The following is a 23,673-nucleotide window of genomic DNA, read 5'->3' as shown; positions in this document are numbered from 1 at the left end:
CCACAAATTTTCTATAGGATTGAGGTCAGGGCTTTGTGATGGCCACTCCAATACCTTGACTTTGTTGTCCTTAAGCCATTTTGCCACAACTTTGGAAGTATGCTTGGGGTCATTGTCCATTTGGAAGACCCATTTGCGACCAAGCTTTAACTTCCTGACTGATGTCTTGAGATGTTGCTTCAATATATCCACATAATTGTTCTTCCGCATGATGCCATCTATTTTGTGAAGTGCACCAGTCCCTCCTGCAGCAAAGCACCCCCACAACATGATGCTGCCACCCCCGTGCTTCACGGTTGGGATGGTGTTCTTCGGCTTGCAAGCTTCCCCCTTTTTCCTCCAAACATAAGTAAGGTCATTATGGCCAAACAGTTCTATTTTTGTTTTCATCAGACCAGAGGACATTTCTCCAAAAAGTACGATCTTTGTCCCCATGTGCAGTTGCAAACTGTAGTCTTGCTTTTTTATGGCGGTTTTGGAGAAGTGGCTTCTTCCTTGCTGAACGGCCTTTCAGGTTATGTCGACACAGGACTTGTTTTACTGTGGAAATAGATACTTTGTACCCGTTTCCTCCAGTATCTTCACAAGGTCCTTTTCTGTTGTTCTGGGATTGATTTGCACTTTTCGCGCCAAGGTACGTTCATCTCTAGAAGACAGAACGCGTCTCCTTCCTGAGCGGTATGACAGCTGCTTGGTCCCATGGTGTTTATACTTGCGTACTATTGTTTGTACAGATAAACGTGGTACATTCAGGCGTTTGGAAATTGCTCCCAAGGATGAACCAGACTTGTGGAGGTCCGCAATTATATTTCTGAGGTCTTGGCTGATTTCTTTTGATTTTCCCATGATTTCAAGCAAAGAGGTACTGAGTTTGAAGGTAGGCCTTGAAATACATCCACAGGTACACCTCCAATTGACTCAAATGATGTCAACTAACCTATCAGAAGCTTCTAAAGCCATGACATAATTTTCTGGAATTTTCCAAGCTGTTTAAAGGCACAGTCAACTTAGTGTATGTAAACTTCTGACCCACTGGATTTGTGATCCAGTGAATTATACGTGAAATAATCTGTCTGTAAACAATTGTTGGAAAAATGACTTGTGTCATGCACAAAGTAGATGTCCTAACCAATTTGCCAAAACCATAGTTTGTTAACAAGAAATTTGTGGAGTGGTTGAAAAACGAGTTTTAATGACTCCAACCTAAGTGTATGTAAACTTCCGACTTCAACTGTATATATATATATATATATATATATATATATTTATTTATACTCCGGATGCCAACATTGCTCCATGTAATATTTCTATATTTCTATATTAAATTCTTTTACTTTTAGAGTTGTGTGTATTGTTGTGTATTGTTACATACTACTGCTCTGTTGGAGCTAGGAACACAAGCATTTCGCTACACCCACAATAACATCTGCGACCAATAACGTGTGCTTTGATTTGACACTGGACTCCTATGATGTACTGCAGAACTACCTCCCTATAGGTTCAGTTTGTCGGACAGACAAGGGAGCAGCTTCTACTACATGGTTCACTCTATATATATATATGCCGCAGTAATGGGTAGTTAGAGTATGCAGAGTTCCTCTGAGATGTTGGTAATAGAGGACATGGAAAACAACGGTTCTTCTACAATTCAGTGTACATTTAGTAGGTAGTATGTGGCCCAGGGGGCACAACTTTCACTGGGGACATTCTGAAATTGCATTTTTGCCCCCCCCACAGTTTTTTCATTGGAATGTGATACAAACGAGGCAATGGTGTGCTTTATAACCAGGCGGACACCTCCAAGCGGTAGGGGGGCTGTTTGGAGTGTTTATCTGCCAGGATTTTTTTTACACAAAAAAAAAAATGTCTCCCCCCCACTTCTAAAACCAAAGTTGCGCCCTTGATGTAGCCTATATTGGGTCATTATCAGTTAAGGTAGGATATACTTATATTTTCCATTTTCTTACCAATTATTCTGTAACAGCCACAGGAAGCTCATACCTACCATCTGTGTATTTCTGCCAGGCCCCTAGCTCTGCCAGGGATGTTCTGATCAGAAATGGTGTTGACTAGCATACTGTTAAAGCATGTGGCCCACAGATTTCATACTTTTATTATTATTATTTGTACAGTAGTATCACCCCTGTTTTAAATACGCCCATTGTGTAATCATGCTTGAATTAACATTTTATTTATTGATATTTTAAAAAATGCTAAGGTTTAATTAAGAATTAGGATAGGTCTACTTGGTGGGACCCTTTAGTCAATGCCTGATGTAATTAATTTACAGTGCATAGGATTGCATTTGTAGAAACAACAAATTAGGTAGTATAGAATTTGTTTTCAATCACGGTGATAAAATGACCTATAAAATATAATATGATGCTCCCAATTACCAAGCATCTAATCTGGTTTGTTCAACTGAGATCCAATCATTATTTTAGTGTGTCCAGCTAAGGATCCCAAACAAATCTAGCTACCAAAATCTTGCCGACACCGGGTTTTCCTAGAACAGCGAGATTTTGGGAGGGGTCAGCCCTTTTGATTTCTCTCAGCATAGTTTACGTACAACGAAGAAGCCGGCCGGCACAAACATTTGCATGGAAAAATAAGAACGTGTCACCTTGATCTCGTTCTGTCTACTATGTTACTTCTGTCATCTTGGAAAAAAAGGTCTAAAATACATGTAACAGAAAAGCATCTATTACCTGCATTTTCTGCGTATCCCTCGCCTCTTCCCCACATCCCTCCATCTGCACCAGCCCGGATGATGAAGACTGTAGCATTATTCACCCCGGCCGATAACTAAACTAATATCTTGGCCTGTAATAATATCCTATTATAGAAAGAAAATAACTAGGCTACTTCTAACAACAACTTGCAAGTCCGCTGATACGCCTTAGAAATAAATAGCATTTTATGTCTATATGGGATAGATGACTGCTACCGCTATTCAGGCACACTGGATCCTTTCGCTGACAGCATAGCCTGCCCCGGTGCCCCCCCCCCCTCCCACCCCCGGTGCACCCCCCCGTGCCCCCCCTCCCCCGGTGCCCCCCCATCCAGGGTTTATTGCGCATGCATCCTCATTTCGTATTCGTCTACATTTGCTGATGAACATAAAAGCTCCACCCCATCAGATTGATTGTGCATTGTAATTAGGGATAAACGTTTTATTCAATGTCTTCAACTGTTAAATGTAAAAATAATAATAATAAATGTAAAAATAATAATAATAATAATAATAATAACTGCCCATCTCTCGAGAGACGATAAAAATGTATCAACGTTGCTTCAGAATGCTCAACAACACATATTTGGTCAATATCCCTGTTCTATGCAATTAGGATCTGGGTTTAACCACAGGCTGCTTGGGAGATTCAGCAAATCAGGAATATAAATTACTCAAGGAAAAAAGTCCTCTGGTGAATGAATGAATGAGGAATTGTATTTATTGAAGTAAATAGTGAAATATAGTGCTCTGAATCAACAACAAAAAAATCATACAAATACATTCCATTATCAGGCACAGCAGATGGAATAACCTCATAAGACAATTCCATTAGTGTTGCTAGTACCATACAAGATTGACAGTTGATACAAAAACAGGTAAAAAATCAAATAGATGACATTTCATCGTTACAAAAATATAAATATTCGGCTATTAACAGACAATATAAAAAGAGAAAAACTACAACATGTGGGATTTAAATATGTTCACATAACAATCCTGGTGAAAACCCTTTCTTCATTCCTGTTGAAACGATGTGGAACATTACAGCATTCCTCTTCCTTAGAACACCTTTGACCTGACAAGCAAAATGGAGGAAAAACTGATGAGCATGAAACACTGAGCAGATCAGGTCACATCCAGCATCACTGATATAGGACCTTTACAGTGAAACGTTATGCAAGGTCACATCCAGCATCACTGATATAGGACCTTTACAGTGAAACGATATGCAAGGTCACATCCAGCATCAGTGATATAGGACCTTTACAGTGAAACATTATGCAAGGTCACATCCAGCATCACTGATATAGGACCTTTACAGTGAAACGTTATGCAAGGTCACATACAGCATCACTGATATAGGACCTTTACAGTGAAACGTTACGCAAGGTCACATCCAGCATCACTGATATAGGACCTTTACAGTGAAACGCTACGCAAGGTCACATCCAGCATCACTGATATAGGACCTTTACAGTGAAACGTTATGCAAGGTCACATCCAGCATCACTGATATAGGACCTTTACAGTGAAATGTTATGCAAGGTCACATCCAGCATCACTGATATAGGACCTTTACAGTGAAACGTTACGCAAGGTCACATCCAGCATCACTGATATAGGACCTTTACAGTGAAACGTTATGCAAGGTCACATCCAGCATCACTGATATAGGACCTTTACAGTGAAACATTATGCAAGGTCACATCCAGCATCACTGATATAGGACCTTTACAGTGAAACATTATGCAAGGTCACAGCTTAAGCGCAAAGCATAACACATTCATTCATTGATCAATAATCAACAATTGATGAGGCCTAAAACCAAGGAATCTACCCAGGCATGTCATGCCTAGCCTGGGTGCCAGTCTCTTCTCCAGTAGGAGAAACATGTCATGCCTAGCCTGGGTACCAGTTTTTTTTCTGCTCTCTTGCCAACCCTTTAAATGTAAATTCCATAAGGAGTTGGCAAGAGAGTATAAACAGACTGGTACCCAGGCTATGCCATGTTTCTCCTACTGGAGAAAGAGACTGGTACCCAGGCTATGTCATGTCATGTTTATTCTTGCTGGAGAAAGCCTGGGTACCAGTTTATATGTCATGTTTCTCCTACCTGGAGAAAGAGACTGGTAACCAGGCTATGTCATGTCATGTTTATTCTTGCTGGAGAAAGCCTGGGTACCAGTTTATATGTCATGTTTCTCCTACCTGGAGAAAGCAGATATGGACATGATTCCCAGCAGCATCTCCAGACTGTAGAAGCAGAGCAACACAGCATTAAGGATGAACTCCAGGCGCAGGACGAAGGTCTGCAGCATCAGGTAGTATACAGACAGCACTGTGCACGGCACCAGGACCAGCACACTCACTGACATGGCCAGAGAACGCTCTGTTAAGTTCCCCTTCCAACCTGGAACAAGTGTGGACGGAAAAAAAACATTAGCACATGATCATAAGGAAGAACATATAGCATAGTCCTACAGTAGGTGCCAAATAGAACTATCAGATGCCATTATGGCAATAAATATGACAAGTAATAAACACACAATGTAGGCTATATAATGTGAATATTCTTGCTTTAATGAACACATGTATTATTCTACACCATGTGATGATGCAGAGACATACCTGTAGCCCAGAATACAGCTTAACAAAACACAAACCGTAAAATATTCGGAGGGATTCCAAGCCAAGGAAAACAAGTAGTAGCCCAACGTCCAACGTGAGACTAGCTGGTGGGTATGGTAACAACAATCCTGTGGAAATACAAAGGCATATTTACAAATCAATAATTTTGCTTTTAGCCTTGACACTGGGTTTGCAAAACATCAGGCAGTGAGCGATTGATTAAACATTAGTTTGTCTCTTGTGTGACCATTTGAGTAGACTACAAACCTTTGTAAACAAACATCAGACCCTCAGCAAGGAAGTAGGCAGCAAAATACCATCTGTTGAGGTAGAACAGGACCTGCAGTGGTGTGGAGGACAACTGAGATGTGTCGTTAAGGTCATATCTAAGACTTGCAAATGGTAGCCCACTGGCAGATGATATAACCAAGGATCTATATGAGTAGGCAGGGAAAACCCATTTTGGTGATTTCTGGCAGCCTATATCATCTAAAATAAATCACAGCACATTTTTGGACCCACTGAGCAGTTTTCCCCTGAGTAAGTCCAATACCATTGCAAATTAAAATGTTGAAAGTTCAATTTATATTCCTAAAACTTAAGTTCAAAATGATGCTGTCGCTGTTGACAAAACATTTAGCTCAATAGCTCAATGTAAAAACACAGTTAACGTGTCCAAATCAATAACCAACATGCAGAAACAGTTTGTAATATGTTGAAAACCTAAACATAAAATGTGCTGTCTACACATAAATGTGCAACAATACTAATCATATTACTTGTATTTTTTAAATGAGCACCTTAGAAACGGCACCCTGTTGTTTTAACAATAAATCACTCATATCGATTAGGGGGGAATAATGTAAAAACCACATCATTTTACTCACTGGTTAGAGAACAACCTGCAGAAGACAGTCAGCTACATTTTGGAATGTTGCATTTTGATACGGGGGACACCAACAGAAAGAAACGCAACACTTATCAGTCCCTCCTATCGATTATCACATTGAAATCAATAGTTTTAGAGGGGGGGAGATGAGGTTGCACGTCCTGTTAAAACTAACAGCTCAAAAACCACACGGAATCTGTGAATAATGTGTACATCACTGGTTACAGGACAATTTGTAGAAGACACCTAGCTACATTCTGAAGTGTTGCATTTTGATTCAAGTGGGTCGACAACACGGTAAGCATAATGGAATTGTTCATTTTTTTAGGCCACACGGAATCTGAGAATCATTTTCACATCACTGGTAAGAAGAGAATTTGTTGAAGACAGTCATCAAAATTCTAGAATGTCGGGTGGGAGATTACAATTTTAATTGAAAACAATCACAGTAAGGTACTTATCTGTCTGTTACCCAGAACTGATTTGATATTGATATTGAAAGCGTTGAATTGGACCTTTAAAAATGATGATTAATCTGTTTAAAGCAATCGATTTAAATCTATTCGTGATGACAGTGAACTTTTATATTTAGCATCACCAATCTGAAGAAAAAAGGATCTTGTATCTCAACAAAATGTTACTGTTGAAAATGTGAGCTTGTGTAATGTAGTAACACAAACCTTGGGGAAATTGGAATAAAGTCAAATAATAAAATACAACTAAATAATGAAATACTTAAATTTAGGATGATGATAAACCAAGCACACTCACAGTTTTTTTTTACAACAATGACATCCATGTCTTCCTGCTTAACCATGGAGAGTTTAAAAATACTCCTAAGCAAATGTTTACTGTGCTCTCTAGACTAGTAGTTCTCAAAGTGGGGGATGCAGAGGTACTGCAAGGGCATGATAAAAAATAAAAAGATATACACTACTGTTCAAAAGTTTAGCTAATCCAAGTTAATCATTTTAAAAGGCTAATTGATCATTAGAAAACCCTTTTGCAATTATGTTAGCACAGCTGAAAACTGTTCTGATTAAAGAAGCAATAAAACTGGCCTTCTTTAGACTAGTTGAGAATAAATGCACTGTAATTTAAAAATGTAATCCTTAGTTGCTAAGTGCATTTTTGGTATGGAATACCATGATATACTAATCGAATCTTGAAGAATAACACTTAGAAATGCCTCAACTGTTGTACCCCATCAGAACCTAAAATTGTTCCTTTTTTTAAAAAAGACTCTGTTTGGAAACAATATCAACGTAAACAAACACTGTATAGCCTCAAAACACTGGTTACATTTCTCCAGGACAATCCCTCAGCTTTTTCCCAAAACGGAGGAGGGGGTGTCCGCTTTGTTATTGTTTCAATTAAGAACTCCAGCTTTAAAACTGCAACGTTTTCTCGCTGCCTCATGGCTTATTGTGTAGAATTGCAGGATATTAGCTTAAACGGCAAAATTCTCTCTCGATACCAAGTGGTGGGCTTTAAAAATGTTTCTTCCCAGAGCCCGAGACTTGGTTCAGCCAGCCATGCACTGCCGACGTCATTGTAAAACTCATTGAATTGTATTTTGATGTCACTCGGGTTATGAGAAACGTTTGAGAACCCCTGCTCTAGACTAGAGCTTCCATAGGAGTGTGAAGCAGCCTAAACCCTAACGTTATGTCCCAAATCGGTACCCATAGGGCTCTGGTCAGAAGTAGTGCACTATATAAGGATTAAAGATGCAGACTAACGTTAGCTGTCACAGTAGCTAATGAAATAGTTGATGTTAACTAGCTATTAAATGCAGCTGATGCAGATTCTACATTACAACAAAAAAACAAAGGATACAATTGGATGTTTTCCTGCAAGAATGAGACAAATGAGCAGTTAAACAAGTCTTCTTCTAAATCCTCCCATTTCATATCGATTATGTACATGCTTACAGTGATATATTTCCAAAATGTCTGATTGTCACGCCTGCTTAAACATTTAACATGCTGTTGCTGTGCTGTTCGTGATAGGATGCTAGGTAGCTAACGTTCTCTAGCTAGCTAAGTGGCTAGCCAGTTAGTAGGTAACGTTACTTCTCCCATGCTAAACCTACTAAAGTAAATTATCTTGAAACTGAAAGCGCAACTCATATCCACATTATGACACGCGATTAATAACCAGAGACATTTATCGTTCCCAAGTTGTCTGCACATTTATGAAAACTATTTTCCCACTCACCAGATACCGCCATGTTTATTTACCATGGAGACAGACGCCGCAAAATACTGTGGTTACCTAGGTTACCCCATTTGGCTCACAGCAACAACAACAAAAATGATATTTTCCAAACGCAATGTTCTTGTTGTCTGTTTGTTTTAGTCGATTACACAACTATATTTAAGAAAAGTACATGCCTAAATTACTTTTCAACATTTCCTGCTCTTGAGCGTTCTCACTAAGAAAAGCGTAATATTATATGATATATAATATAATATGGTGGCGCTAGCAGCCACGTCAATGATAGCTAGCTACCAACCAGAACATTAAGATAGCCAAGACCAACAACAAACACACTGACTGTACAGCTACAAGTAGTGAGTTGAGTTACAAACGGAGGATACTAAACAAGTTAAACGTATTTCCTGTGATTAAATGTTTTCCACACACATAGCTACGTGTAGCCTACTTGGACACCGGGTCCACACATCGGGGAAAGATTGTTAGTTTTCACCAATTTGTGGACGAGGTAAATTCATTATTATTACGTGAATATCGGTTGCGGTCCAAATGTGAAGTAGACTGCTCTCAACCCTCGAATTATGTTTTACATCCTCACATCTGAGTGTACCTTAAAAATGTCCCTTGTCCAAGCGATGGAGAGGCAACGTTCTTGGTGAAAATCTTGGAAGTTGAGCCTAAAAATAACGTACCTAAAGCTGTTGATGTACCTAGCAAGCTAATGTAGCTAGCTAGCACTCTTGTCAGGTAGTTAGTGGAACAATAGTTATCAGAGCTTGAGAGGATCTGCAGAGAATAATGGGAGAAACTCCCCAAATACAGGTGTGCCAAGCTTGTAGCGTCTTACCCAAGACTGAAGGTGCTTCAACAAAGTACTGAGAAAAGGGACTGAATACTTATGTAAATGTGATATTTCTGTTGTTTTCGTTTGTATACATTTGCAAACATTTCTCTTTTGGCTTTGTCATTATTGGCTATTGTGTGTAGATTGATGAGGTATACTTATTTTTTTAACCAATTTTAGAATAAGGCTGTAACATAACAAAATGTGTGTATTGTTAGAAATTACGGCACTGTTCTGCCTAAAAACAACCAGTAACACAGTAACACAATAAAATAACAACAATAATATTTATTTTATTTATCTAGGCAAGTCAGTTAAGAACAAATTCAATGACGACCAACCAGAAGGCCTCCTGCGGGGACAGGGGCCTGGAATTACATTTTTAAAATAAATACAATATAAATACAGGACAAAACACACATCACAACAAGAGTGACAACACTACATAAAGAGACACCTAAGACAACAACATAGCAAGGCAGCAACATAACAACAACATGGTAGCAGCACAAAACATGGTACAAACATTATTGGGCACAGACAACATCTCAAAGGGCAAGAAGGTAGAGACAACAATACATCACACAAAGCAGCCACAACTGTCAGTAAGAGTGTCCATGATTGAGTCTTTGAATTTAGAGATTGAGATAAAACTGTCCAGTTTGAGTGTTTGTTGCAGCTTGTTCCAGTCGCTAGCTGCAGCGAACTGAAAAGAGGAGCGACCCAGGGATGTGTGTGCTTTGGGGACCTTTAACAGAATGTGACTGGCAGAATGGGTGTTGTATGTGGAGGATGAGGGCTGTAGATATCAGATAGGGGGGAGTGAGGCCTAAGAGGGTTTTATAAATAAGCATCAACCAGTGGGTCTTGCGACGGGTATACAGAGAGGGTATACAGAGATGACCACTTTACAGAGGAGTATAGAGTGCAGTGATGTGTCCTATAAGGAGCATTGGTGGCAAATGTGATGGCCAAATGGTAAAGAACATCTACCTGCCGATCTATAAATTATGTCTCCGTAATCTAGCATGGGTAGGATGGTCATCTGAAGCAGGGTTAGTTTGGCAGCTGGGGTGAAAGAGGAGCGATTACGATAGAGGAAACCAAGTCTAGATTTAACTTTAGCCTGCAGCGTTGATATTTGCTGAGAGAAGGACAGTGCACCGTCTAGCCATACTCCCAAGGACTTGTATGAGGTGACTACCTCATGCTCTAAACCCTCAGAGGTAGTAATAAGACCTGTGGGAGGAGGGGCATTCTTCTTACCAAACCACATGACCTTAGTTTTGGAGGTGTTCAGAACAAGGTTAAGGGTAGAGAAAGCTTGTTGGACACTAAGAAAGCTTTATTGTAGAGCATTTAACACAAAATCCGGGGAGGGGCCAGCTGAGTATAAGACTGTATCATCAACATATAAATGGATGAGAGAGCTTCCTACTGCCTGAGCTATGTTGTTGATGTAAATTGAGAAGGGCGTGGGGCGTAGAATCGAGTCTTGGGGTACTCCCTTGGTGACAGGCAGTGGCTGAGACAGCAGATTGTATACACTGCACTCTTTGAGAGAGGGAGTTAGCAAACCAGCCCAAAGACCCCTCGGAGACACCAATACTCCTTAGCCGGCCCACAAGAAGGGAATGGTCTACTGTATCAAAAGCTTTGGCCAAGTCAATAAAAATAGCAGCACAATATTGCTTAGAATCAATGGCAATGGTGACATCATTGAGGACCTTTAAGGTTGCAGTGACACATCCATAACCTGAGCGAAAACCAGATTGCATACCCAAGAGAATACTATAGACATCAAGACAGGCAGTCAGTTGATTATTGACAAGTTTTTCAAACACTTTTGATAAACAGGGCAAAATAGAAATAGGCCTTAGGATCAGCTTAGGATCAGCTTGATCTCCCCCTTTAAATAAAGGACGAACCATGGCTGCCTTCCAAGCAATGGGAACCTCCCCAGAAAGGAGAGATAGGTTCAAAAGGTTGGAGATCAGTTTGGCGATTATAGGGGCAGCAACCTTAAAGAAGAAAGGGTCTAAACCATCTGACCCAGATGTTTTTTTGGGGGGTCAAGTTTAAGGAACCCCTTAAGCACCTCAGACTCAGTGACTGCCTGCAGGGAGAAACTTTGTAGCAGGGGAAAAAGAGGGAGAAGCATCGGGGATAGTTGCATTGGAAGGGGTGGGAGATGAGGAAATGTTGGATGAGCAAGGAGGCATGGCTGAGTCAAATAGGAATCCTGACTTAAAGAAGTGGTGATTAAAGAGCTCAGCCATGTGCTTCTTGTCAGTAACAACCACATCATCAACATTAAGGGACATGGGCAGCTGTGAGGAAGAGGGTTTATTCTCCAGGTCTTTAATGCTCCCAGAACTTCTTGGGGTTAGACCCACAGAGAGAGAACTGCTCCTTAAAGTAACTAACTTTGGCCTTCCGGATAGCCTGAGTGCATATACAGGGTATACCGGTACTGAGTCAGTGTGAAGGCGTACAGGTTAGTCGGTAATTTGTACATGTAGGTAGGGGTAAAGTGACTATGCATAGATAATAAACAGTGAGTAGCAGCAGTGTAAAATACTCGAAGCGAGCATAAAAGGCATTTAGCTCATCTGGTAGGCTCGTGTCACTAGGCAGCTCGCGGCTGGATTTCCCTTTGTTGTCTGTAATAGTTTTCAAGCCCTGCCACATCAGACGAGCATCAGAGCCAGTGTAGTAGGATTCAATCTTACTCCTGTCTGTATTGACGCTTTGCCTGTTTGATGGTTCTTCTGAGGGCGTAGCGGGATTTCTTAAAAGCGTCCGGATTACTGTCCCGCTCCTTGAAGCGGCAGCTCCTTTAGCTCGATGCGGATGTTGCCTGTAATCCATGGCTTCTGGTTGGGATATGTACGTACGGTCAACTGTGGGGACGACGTGGTCAATGCACTTATTGATGAAGCCAATGACTGAGGTGGTATAATCCTCAGTGCCATTCGATGAATCCCGGAACATATTCCAGTCTGTGCTAGCAAAACAGTCCTGTAGCGTAGCATCCGCGTCATCTGACCCCTTCCGTATTGAGCGAGTCACTGGTACTTCCTGCTTTAGTTTTTGCTTGTAAGCAGGAATCAGGATAGAATTATGTTCAGATTTGACAAATGGAGGGCGAGGGAGAGCTTTGTATGCGTCTCTGTGTGTGGATTTCCCTCTGGTTGTGCGTGACATGCTGGTAGAAATGAGGTAAAACGGATTTAAGTTTGCAGCCACTAGGAGCACTGTTTCTGGATGAGAATTTTCTTGTTTGCTTATGGCCTTATACAGCTGGTTGAGTGCGGTCTTAGTGCCAGCATCGTTTTGTGGTGGTAAATAGACACTACAAATAATATTGAATACTCTCTCGGTAGATAGTGTGGTCTACAGCTTATCATAAGGTACACTACCTCAGGCAAGCAATACCTCAAGACTTCTTTAATATTAGACATCGCTCACTAGCTGTTGACAAATAGATGACTGACATGGGGCACTGTTTTGAAGCCACTATTGTAACAAAACATTTTGGAAGATATAGAAATTCCTTTAAATGTCTACATTTGTTTTTGCCACATTTATTCTATTACAGACATCTTAATGCATACTTAAATTATGTGAGCTAAACATAATAAAATAAACATTTTCCTTTTAAGTATAATTTGTAGAAAGTACTAATGTTACTACAAAATATATATACCTATATTATACATGTAATTTAATTTAAATATTGTAGAATTCCATTCATTCCTATGGAGGACTGCTCCTACTGAGGAGTGCCAATATGGCCGACCGGTGGCTTCAAAGCCTTTCATTTGCCAATACATAGCGTCAGTCATCCAGGGTTTATATACATCATTGGTTATAATCCTGAACCTAGAGCAAACTAAAAGGCGGTGATGTTATCTTGCTTGAAGAATGTTCAATTACAACATTAATAATTAAGCATGTTTATTAACAATCTTTTAGAATGAATTTCAAACAAATCTTGAAAAAAAATAACATAGGAAAACTGAACAAACTATTCACGTTACAGAAAGTAGATCTGAGCTATTATAAACACAAACATAACATGTAGGTAGGTGCTGAACATTTGTTCATATAAACCAATACAGATTAACGTAATCTGCAATCTCATTTATTGTTCTAGGATGAGTTTCACAAAGAGCCTCTCGTGGATTAGGTAAACCTGTGCTGTTCTTCTTGAGTGCAATATAAAGAAAAATCCAGATTCTCCACCCTCCTGCGGAAGTGTGCACTTGTACACTTCCCGTCAAATTGGGCCTAAAACTGTCATCTTGTCAACTTCCTCCAGAGATGGACATCTTTTAGCTAGAGGCTGTGTCTTTACCTGAATGTTCCTGTGAGACAACACAAATCATACAGCTCAGTAATCGTCCAGGTAAACATCTAATGTACACAGCAAATAACTGCACAGAAATGGTGGTTGAATAATGTGAAGAATAGATACCCGCGACCTATCTCCTCCACGATCCTACTTTTTCAAATCTACGCACCTGTGACTTACATTATTTGGTAATAGGGACTATAGAAGAGCAGTCGGCCAACCATTGTTTCTACACTTACGGTAAAGAAGCATAAAAAAACTCAAGTGAGATGATTCTGATGAGATTCAACAGGATTCTGGTGCTTTACCATAAACTTCAGATAGTGACCGAGGCTGCTGCAGTGTTGGTTCTTTGCTTCGTCCTCATTGACATAGATGACTTGACACAGGTCGCAGAAGTAGCCCGTGACAGGTTTAATGAATTCTCTTCCTGTAGCAAACACATTAGAAAACATAGTACTGTACTTCATAAAGACAATGCCTCTTACTACAGTTCATTGCTGCACAACTTGGTAGTGTTTTCAAAGCAAACAAATTAAAATAGTTGTTTCAGTGATGAAGTCTAAAAAGGTAATTGGGTTATTTTTCTTGAAAGGAGACATGGCAGTAGCCTGGGTGCCAGTCTTATTGTGCTCTCTTTCCTACTCCTAATAGAATTGTCATGCCATGGAGTTGACAAGAGCACCAACAGATCTGGGGCCAGGCTACAGAAGAAGACAACAGATCTAAGACCAGGCTATAGAAGAACACAACAGATCTGAGACCAGGCTATAGAAGAAGACAACAGATCTGAGACCAAGCTACCGTGAGTGCAGTGAGGATATAAATCCCATCCAAACACTTACCCACTGGGTTGTTGGCCTGGAACGATGACTCCATTCCAGTCTTCATGGAATCTGGTCCCGTTTCCACATTATCCTCCATCTTGGTTTCCACATTATCCTCATTGCTACAGGCCTGCTTCTCTTCCTCAGCAGCAGGGACAGGGGCATCCTTTTGGTCTTCACTGTTGGAGGATTTGTCAATATTCCCTTCAGACACTCCTCTGTCCTCCTTGTCACAGTGTTGGGCTGGCTCGGAGCGTACTTGTCGTGATGTCTTCTCTTTTGTCTCCTCGTCCTTCTCTTTTGTCTCCTCGTCCTTAGCCGCTGACTTTGAGTGACTGCTGGTCCGTCCACTCCTTATTCTGCTACTGCTTCTAGTACTCCTGTGATCTTTCTTCCGATCACTTTTAGAATCAGATTCAGGTTTCCACCTGACAAAATAAGATAATTTCTTTTTAGTCCAGAATTATATAAGTTTAGAAACGTTAAACCTTAAAATAGATAGGCAGAAATCACTGCACATAGAAAATATCCCTGTCTGATCATATTTTGTCAGAAGAGACAGAGGAACATCAATTATCAGTGGCTCCCACACGGGATGGGACTGAGTGTGTTATACGTCTGTTTAGCAGAGCAGCACCAACCCCGTTGTTAGTCTTTTGTATTTCTGAGACCGCAGGATGATCAACTTCTGGCCATATAATTTACAGCCGTTATAACGCAGCTCTCTTAAAGCCTTTGTCGCATCAGAAGACCTCTCCATCTCAATGAAGCCCTGAGAGATAGATGAGAGTAGAGAGACCATGGTTACTGAAACAACAAATGTGACCAGACTTGTAGTACATCATTAGGATCGACTCCATTTTAGATTTCCTTCTGTTGGGAAAATACCTCTTCACCATTGCGAAGGAGGAAATAGCGGTGCACTCTCCCAAAGCCTTTAACAATCTTCAGGAAGTCACTATCTGTATAGAAGCCTCTGGGAAGGTTTTTGACGTAGATCACTCTACCAGGTGTCTGATCACGTCCTGAGGGCTGAAATGAAAATATTTTACAGATGTGTTTGTAACAACCTTATTGACAATAGTTAACTAAAGCTGCAATGAACCCACTCAACCCAGATCGTATATGTATGTATGTATGTATGTATGTATGTATGTATGTATGTATGTATGTATGTATGTATGTATGTATGTATGTATGTATGTATGTATGTATGTATATATATATATATATATATGTGTGTGTTAGACTGATATATTGCTTAAAACCAATATTCCCCAGTTAGAAGGTTGAATGAACAATTCTAAACAGATGACCAGTACTGACTCACAGAACACATCAGAAACAATAATAAAAAACTATATATATACACATTTGCTCACCTTGCTCTTGGATCTGCTCTTGGTCTCATCTGTTGATTGGTTATCTGCAATGTAAGATAAACATACAATCAATGACCTTCATAACAATGTTACTCTTTCTTTAGAAGTGCTGAAGTTTGAATGGAATCTATGGTCCAGTTGTTAGGTGTTGAGTAATAAGTCACCTTGGTTATCACCTGAGGAATCCTCCTCCAGCTCATCCAACGTGATAAGATTCTCAAGGTCCTCTGGGAAATCAGGCTGAGGGGAACAAACATCAAAACGTAACATTTAGGATTTACTGAAACACACAACACGTATTAAACATGACACCTTGTATTTTACATATTGGAACTATGTCACTTGTCTTTTTTCAATTTGACTTATTAAATAGGTGAACTACACATTAAAGACCTGACAGAGCATGTATAGATGAACTACATGTTAAAGACCGGCGTGTACTTTACCTCATCAACGTATGAAATATCTCCTTTCTGGTCTTCACCATCTCTCTCTTTCCCCTGTTCTGACCCGGTAGCTGAGAGCTCTTTCCCCTGTTCTGACCCGGTAGCTGAGAGCTCTTTCCCCTGTTCTGACCCGGCAGCTGAGAGCTCTTTCCCCTGTTCTGGCCCGGCAGCTGAGAGCTCTTTCCCCTGTTCTGGCCCGGCAGCTGAGAGCTCTTTCCCCTGTTCTGACCCGGCAGCTGAGAGCTCTTTCCCCTGTTCTGACCCGGCAGCTGAGAGCTCTTTCCCCTGTTCTGACCCGGCAGCTGAGAGCTCTTTCCCCTGTTCTGACCCGGCAGCTGAGAGCTCTTTCCCCTGTTCTGACCCGGCAGCTGAGAGCTCTTTCCCCTGTTCTGACCCGGCAGCTGAGAGCTCTTTCCCCTGTTCTGACCCGGCAGCTGAGAGCTCTTTCCCCTGTTCTGACCCGGCAGCTGAGAGCTCTTTCCCCTGTTCTGACCCGGCAGCTGAGAGCTCTTTCCCCTGTTCTGACCCGGCACCTGAGATCTCTTTCCCCTCTTCTGACCCGGCAGCTGAGAGCTCTTTCTCCTGTTCTGACCCGGCAGCTGAGAGCTCTTTCCCCTGTTCTGACCCGGTAGCTGAGAGCTCTTTCCCCTGTTCTGACCCAGTAGCTGAGAGCTCTTCTGTAGGAGCATCATCTACAGTCTCAGAGGTTGCTTTCTGCCTGGGCTCACATAGGTCTTTAAACTCCTGGATCAAGTCCTCAGCACTCTCCTGCGGTTCCTCTTCCTCCCCTCCCTCCTCTCCCTCCTCTCCCATGTCAGAGTTCTCCTCCCCATCCTCCCCATACACGGCCATCCCCTCGATGTCACTGTCCATATCACAGGCCTCCATGGCTCCATCCTCGTGGCTGTCCTGCGTCTCAGTTTCTTGCTTGCTCTGGTCAATCGTGTCGACAGCCTTTTCGGACTTATCCATCACAGTGGAGGACTGGGATGGGGTCTTATTCTTGGTGGGAGGTTGTGAGCGAGTGGATGTGGAAATGGGGGATACCTTCTCACTGGACACCCGCTCTTTAGTATGGGAGCGAGGGCTTCTGGAGGACCGACTGGAGCTCTGTTTGCTGGGGGACCTTGGCCTGCTTTTACCCCCACAATTTGATTTCACTCGTTCTTTGTGACGGTCGCTATCCCTCTCTCTACTCCTCCTCCTCTTTGAGGAGATTGGGGAATCTCTCCTGGGGCTTAGGGACCGCCTTCTGGGGCTTGGGGTTCTCTTTCTCTTAGATCGGTCTTCAGACTTCCTGCTCCTGTCTGAAGACTTCCTGTCTGAAGACTTCCTCTCAGACATGGTCCTGCATGATGTGATGGAGAAAAGGTTTACAGACAACACTTTTATTTCCATGTTTTCTGGCTTTTACAGAGTCTAAATGAACTATTTCTCCTTTAATACAGTGGTTATAACAGTGACATTGTCTGACAATCTGAATTCAGAAGCCATAATTAATGCATGTTTGCATGCGAAACAAAAGCTAATAGCACAATAGGGGACGCATCAACTTACCGAAGTGTATTATACTCTGATGAGAAGGCCACTTTAATATGTATCTCATCTATTTTCAGGTGTTTGGACGTATGGTGTCGTACAAGCTTCTGTGCATCCAGTGCATTAGTCATTTCCACAAATGCCTAAGAGGACAGAATACACTGTAAGCAAATTGTAGTATACTATAACAAAGATGCCAAAAAAGTTCAAAGCAATATGCTGTTTAATACCTGCGTAGGTAAGAATAGAGAGTGCTCCACAGGTCCAAATCCTTTAGCTACAGCCAGTAACTCTCTTTTCCACGCGGCAGACTCTTTACCAGGAGGCACAGGGGAAAAACTCAACACCCGGGAACTCTATACGGACATAAATGGATTTATTTAACTCATTGAATAATACTGTGTGCGTGTGTGGTTGTTTTAGGGAAAATCCTCAATTACCCCTTCAACCAAATTTAACAAAAATTGTGTAAATTAATGAATCTTGTAAAAATGTACCTGTAGGAAATTAAATGTTGACGAGACGGAGAAGGTGACGTGTCCTCCTTTCACCATCACTGGGTTACTGAGGTAGTATGTCACAATATCGGCGGCCTGGTCCGTTGAGCCCAACTCCACAAACGCCTGAAGATGCAGCGTTACAAGAACCATAAAAACATTATTACTAGAATGGATATCCCTATTGTAGTCAATGAGGCCATGATGGGTGGCGATTCTATTTCTATACTTACAACATGATGACTATAAGATTTTCTCAATTATTATTCAGTCAATACAAGACTTCTGACCCATTTCATAGGAATTTAAAACACATATATTAGGTATTTGAATAGATGGCAGGATGAATAGGTTACTAGTCTTCTTACCAAAGCAGGAAACATGATGACTTTCACTACTTCCCCAAATGGTTTAATCAGGTCCTTCAAACCATCTTCGTTGAGACACCGGGCGGTAAATTTGGCACAAACCACTTTGCCACTCCCCTAGAAAATTAAGGAAAGTAAACAGACAATGTGAAAAAAAAAAAAAAAAAAGGGGAAAACTAGATAGTAATAAACCAGAAGAGCAGGAAGAACAACAATACCTTTGTAACCTTTGTCTTAGTGTCTACGTTTTTTCTAGAGCCGCTACTTGACGGTTTACCTACAGGACAATATAAAAGGTAAGTTACTGGCACGTTAATATGTTATATGAATATATCAGACATATACCGTTAAAGCAAATGGTCCTGTGTGGCTCAGTTTGTAGAACATGGCGCTACCAACACCAGAGTTGTGGGGCGGCAGGTAGCCTAGCGATTAGAGTTTTGGACTTGTAACCAAAAGGATGCAAGATCGAATCCCCGAGCTGACAAGGTAAAAATCTGTGGTTCTGCCCCTGAACAAGGCAGTTAACCCACCGTTCCTAGGCCGTCATTGAAAATAAGAATTTGTTCTTAACTGACTTACCTAGTTAAATAAAGGTTAAAAAAAAAAAAAAAAAAAAAAAAAAATCGAAATAAGAAAATGTATACTTGATAAGTGTCTGATAAAATGGTATATACAGGAAGTATTCACACCCCTTGACTTACTCCACATTGTTGTGTTTCAGCCTGAATATAAAATTTATTCAATTTAGATTTTGTGTCACTGGCCTGCACACAATACCCCATAATGTAAAAGTGGAATTAAGTTCTGAGAAATGTTAACAAAGTAATGAAAAATGAAAAGCTGAAATGCCAATATGTATTCAACCACTTTGTTATGGCAAGCCTAAATAAGTTCAGGATTAAAAATGTCTTTAATAAGTCACAAGGACTCCTTCTGTGTTCAATACTAGTGTTTAATATGATTTTTGAATGACTACCTCACCTCTGTACCCCACACATACAATGATCTGTAAGGTCCCTCAGTCGAGCAGTGAATTTCAAGCAGATTCAACCACAAAGACCAGGGAGGTTTTCCAATGACTCACAAAGAAGGGCACGTATTGGTAGATGTAAAAATAAAATAAAGCAGACATTGAATATCCCTTTGAGCATGGTGAAGTTATTAATTACACTTTGGATTGTGTATCAATACACCCAGTCATTACAAAGATACAGGTGTCCTTCCTAACTCAGTTGCCGGAGAGGAAGGAAACCACTTAGGGATTTCACCATGAGGCAAATGGTAACTTTAAACAGAGTTTAATGGCTGTGATTGGAGAAAACTGAGGATCAACAACTTTGTAGTTAAGCCACAATACTAAAGGGAAAAGGGGGATACCTAGTCAGTTGTACAACTGAATGCCTTCAATGGAAATGTGTCTTCCGCATTTAACCCAACCCCTCTGAATCAGAGAGGTACGGGGGGGCTGCCTTAAATCAACATCCATGTTTTCGGTGCCCGGGGAACAGTGGGTTAACTGCCTTGCTCAGGGGCAGAATGACAGACTTGAACCTTGTCAGCTCAGGGATTCAATCCAGCAACCTTTCGGTTACTGGCCCAATGCTCTAACCACTAGGCTACCTACTAACCTAAATGACAAAGTGAAAAGAAGGAAGCTTGTACAGAATAAAAATATTCCAAACATGCATCCGGTTTACAATAAAGTAAAACTGCTAAAAAGGTGGCCAAAAAATTAACTTTATGTCCTGAATACAAAGCATTATGTTTGGGGCAGCTCCAACACATCACTGAGTACCACTCTTAATATTTTCAAGCATGGTGGTGGCTGCATCATGTTATGGGTATGCTCGTCATCGACAAGTACTAGGGAGTTTTTTAGGATAAAAAAAACGGAATAGAGCAAAGCGCAGGCAAAATCCTAGAGGAAAACCTGGTTCAGTCTGTTTTCCAACAGACACTGGGAAACAAATTCACCTTTCAGCAGGACAATAACCTACAACTCAAGGCCAAATATACACTGGAGTTGCTTACCAAGATGACATTGAATGTTCCTGAGTGGCCTAGTTACAGTTGACTTAAATCCGCTTGAAAATCTATGGCAAGACTTAAATGGCTGTTTTGCAATGATCAACAACCAACTTGACAGAGAATGAAGAATTTAAAAAACAATAATGTGCAAATAGTGTACAATCCAGATGTGCTAAACTCTTAGTGATTTACCCAGAAAGACTCACAGCTGTAATCACTGCCAAAGGTGATTCTAACATGCATTGACTCAGGGGTGTGAATACTTATGTAAATTAGATTTCTGTTTTTCATTTTCAATACATGTGCAACAATTTCAAAAAAACATGTTTTCACTTTGTCATTATGGGGTATTGTGTGTAGATGGGCGAGAGAGAACAAAATATATTGAATCCATTTTAAATTCAGGCTGTAACAACAAAATGTATAATAAGTCAAGGGGTATGAATACTTTCTGAAGGCACTGTATTGTGTACAGGCAAGCTAATGCAGTTAGTTTACCTAAGTAGTTAATAGACCTATGGGAAGGTCCACCAGTCTTCTCGTCAACCCTTGGTCTCTCTGTGTGGTCGTCACCACTAAAGGGATTAAAAGGCCTGTAGTTAGGATCTATTCTACATTAATACCAAGCACACACACACAGACAGAGAGATATGCACTTACCTTCTGGCGGTCTGCATCCGGCAATCCCATTCAGGATACCTAAAAACGTAGGCACAAGAAGAAGAGATGGAATGATTTTTTAAAAAGCTGGACAACTTAGGCACTTAAAATCGATTTAAGCTAGGCCTATTACAATATCAATACTGACAGTATGAGTTTGAAACGTCATCAAATGTATTGGTCACCTACACATATTTAGCAGATATAGCAAAATGCTTGTGTCATGCTGTTGAGTGGAGAACTGGAAAAACACATTGAGTATGTGATTACTCACATTTGAAGAAGTGTGAGCTGTCCGTCTGCATGTTGAGTTCCATTGACGTGTGTGAACCAGCACTGTAACAACAACAAAAAGGACAAAAAAAAAAAATGTTCTCACTGATTGTTCATATTTAAGATACTGCTACGTATGTTAGAAGACAGCCTATGCATTAACTGTATATTATTAGTGGCACAAATAGGCTTAAGATTCATACACTTTGGACCCTTTCACACACACATGAACCTACCGGAGACCCAAATAATGCAGATTCAACAGAAATAAGAGGAGTAAGCTACTTACCTTTTCAGAGAGCACAGTAATATCGCAGAGAGAGCACGAATAAGGAAACGTTTGGGGGATATCTCCGTGGAAGTCAAGAGCAGCCTTCTTGGTGGGAGTTTTGCCAGAGGTGGCCATCTTGATTGCGACAACTGGGACATCTTGGTCTGGGCGTGGTCTGTAGTTTGTAGCTGGTGGGTACCTGTAATCTACTGCTGGTTGGGATGAGTTGGGGGGTTTCCAGCTGTTGCTGCTTCCTCCTTGGGCCGTGCTGTAAGTGGACCTAGGAGTTTGGTAACTTCTGGGAGTTTCTTTACCATAGTGGTAGTCCACAACTCGGACAGGCACAGGTTCTAGGCGAGAGCGTGTGTACTGCATCGGGTTGCCATGACGATCTAGTTGCCAGGGCTCAGCCTGTTCGGTGGGAAGGAGTTGGGAAGGGGGAAGAGCGGGGTGGGGGTCCAATGGGTAGTCTAATGTCTGAGAATGACTCCGGTCCCCCTGCTCCCACGCACGGCCTGGAGGAGGGGTAGCAGTGGGGGGGTGAGATGTGGCAGCAGGGGGGTAAGAGGTCATGGCTGGATATGGTGGCTGCTGTGTCGCCCTCTTCTTTCTGATCTCCAGGAGCAGACGTGGTAGGTTCTCCACAGTGATGAGCTCCTCAGGCATCTCGGCTAGTAGAGACAAGTCTTTGGGCTCGAGCCCACAGCTGCTCAGGAGGGTCAGCGTTTGGTCTGACCGGCTCAGAGAGGAAGAGTAAGGGTCTGACCGGCTTAGGGAGGAGTAAGGGTCTGACTGGCTTAGTGAGAAGGAGTAAGGGGACTCGGTGGCAGCAGAGGCTCTGGATGAGGAGGATGGGTAGGATGGTATTGTGGAATGAGACGGTGGCTCCTGGGACGATCTGTAAACATTGTGACCGTGGTCTCCAGGGTGCAGGTGATCTGGAGAGTCGAAAGCGCTGGCTCTTAGATCTTTAGCTGGTGGTGGTCGTCTGTAGGAGTAGTTGTGAGACATGCTGGAACGTAAACGTATCAAATCTCTGTAGAGAAAGTTGCCAGTGAAGAGATGAGGGGTCAAAGAAGCAATCTAGGGGTTATATGGATTCAATATCAGGAAACTTGGGGGCGGGGTCTATCTTGACTTTAGCTGATTCCTTGTAGGTGTGACATGCTGGCGATAACCGGCAGGCCTAGCCCGAACCGTCATGCAGATGACGTTAGCTAGATAGCTAACGTTATCTGGCAAATGCTGGCTGAACGTTAGTTAGTTCTGACATGGAGCCAAACCATAGGCCTGAAAGGGTTGCTCATGCAAGTGATAAAAATTGCATAGAAAGCTAGATAGATATTGTAGACCATCTAAATACCAACATTTTTTAAAATAGCATGAATTTACTAAAACGAATGACTGGCTGAACTGCAAAGCTAACGTTAACGTAAGCAAGCTAACGTCCTCTCACGTTAACTCGATAACTAGCTATCATACAAACCAGCAATTTTTAAAAGATGAAGATAATTAGTGAATACATATAAAGACCTGACATAAATATCGGTATACAACTTTATTCATTAAGTATCTTACCGTAACCTGTAGCGAAGGAAATAGCGCGCTTCATAGGCGTCTAAACCGGAACCGGAAGTGAAAAGTAAACTACAATATATTTGTACAAAGTAAAAGTCGATTGCCGTTTGTTTACTATATGAAAACAGG

The 23,673-nt window shown here is 41.4% G+C and overlaps 3 protein-coding genes across 7 annotated transcripts in view; all 3 read right to left on the bottom strand.

Moving 5' to 3' along the window:
• The window catches only part of LOC115167206 (shootin-1-like), a 30,035-nt gene extending 27,043 nt beyond the window's left edge, over positions 1-2,992 (bottom strand). For both annotated transcript variants that reach the window (XM_029721380.1, XM_029721389.1), the window contains exon 1: positions 2,709-2,992. In XM_029721380.1, coding sequence (XP_029577240.1) covers positions 2,709-2,786 — 78 coding nt within the window. In that variant the 5' untranslated portion in view covers positions 2,787-2,992. The remainder of the gene's footprint in view (positions 1-2,708) is intronic.
• Positions 2,993-3,426: 434 nt separating this feature from the next.
• LOC115167183 (transmembrane protein 216) lies at positions 3,427-9,308 on the bottom strand. Of its 3 annotated transcripts, none has more exons than XM_029721363.1 (6): positions 9,082-9,308; positions 8,091-8,104; positions 5,630-5,723; positions 5,398-5,490; positions 4,943-5,144; positions 3,427-3,809 (listed from the first exon to the last, which is right to left on the bottom strand). In XM_029721363.1, the coding sequence occupies exons 3-6, from the start codon at positions 5,643-5,645 to the stop codon at positions 3,794-3,796; spliced, it is 327 nt and encodes a 108-aa protein (XP_029577223.1). In that variant the 5' UTR covers positions 5,646-5,723; positions 8,091-8,104; positions 9,082-9,308; the 3' UTR covers positions 3,427-3,793. The 3 variants fall into 3 exon arrangements, with proteins under 3 accessions (XP_029577223.1, XP_029577217.1, XP_029577229.1); XM_029721357.1 differs by lacking the exon at positions 9,082-9,308 and adding an exon at positions 8,472-8,932; XM_029721369.1 differs by lacking the exon at positions 8,091-8,104 and having other exon boundaries at positions 5,630-5,702.
• Positions 9,309-13,258: 3,950 nt separating this feature from the next.
• LOC115167147 (matrin-3) lies at positions 13,259-23,606 on the bottom strand. 2 transcript variants are annotated; one of them, XM_029721293.1, is made up of 19 exons: positions 23,545-23,606; positions 21,985-23,002; positions 21,697-21,758; positions 21,423-21,461; positions 21,261-21,337; positions 18,950-19,008; positions 18,732-18,848; positions 18,364-18,489; positions 18,097-18,222; positions 17,885-18,009; positions 16,986-17,675; positions 16,328-16,424; positions 16,046-16,121; positions 15,882-15,925; positions 15,388-15,531; positions 15,141-15,271; positions 14,518-14,927; positions 13,981-14,102; positions 13,259-13,685 (listed from the first exon to the last, which is right to left on the bottom strand). In XM_029721293.1, the coding sequence occupies exons 2-19, from the start codon at positions 22,975-22,977 to the stop codon at positions 13,653-13,655; spliced, it is 3,471 nt and encodes a 1,156-aa protein (XP_029577153.1). In that variant the 5' UTR covers positions 22,978-23,002; positions 23,545-23,606; the 3' UTR covers positions 13,259-13,652. The 2 variants fall into 2 exon arrangements, with proteins under 2 accessions (XP_029577153.1, XP_029577144.1); XM_029721284.1 differs by having other exon boundaries at positions 16,328-17,675; positions 23,545-23,599.
• Positions 23,607-23,673: the final 67 nt, after the last annotated feature.

This window comes from Salmo trutta, chromosome 3 (assembly GCF_901001165.1).
Source record: "Salmo trutta chromosome 3, fSalTru1.1, whole genome shotgun sequence".
In the NCBI taxonomy this organism is placed as follows: domain Eukaryota; kingdom Metazoa; phylum Chordata; class Actinopteri; order Salmoniformes; family Salmonidae; genus Salmo; species Salmo trutta.
The sequence above is the reverse complement of the archived record's forward strand: the minus strand, read 5'-3'. Positions and strand labels throughout refer to the sequence as shown.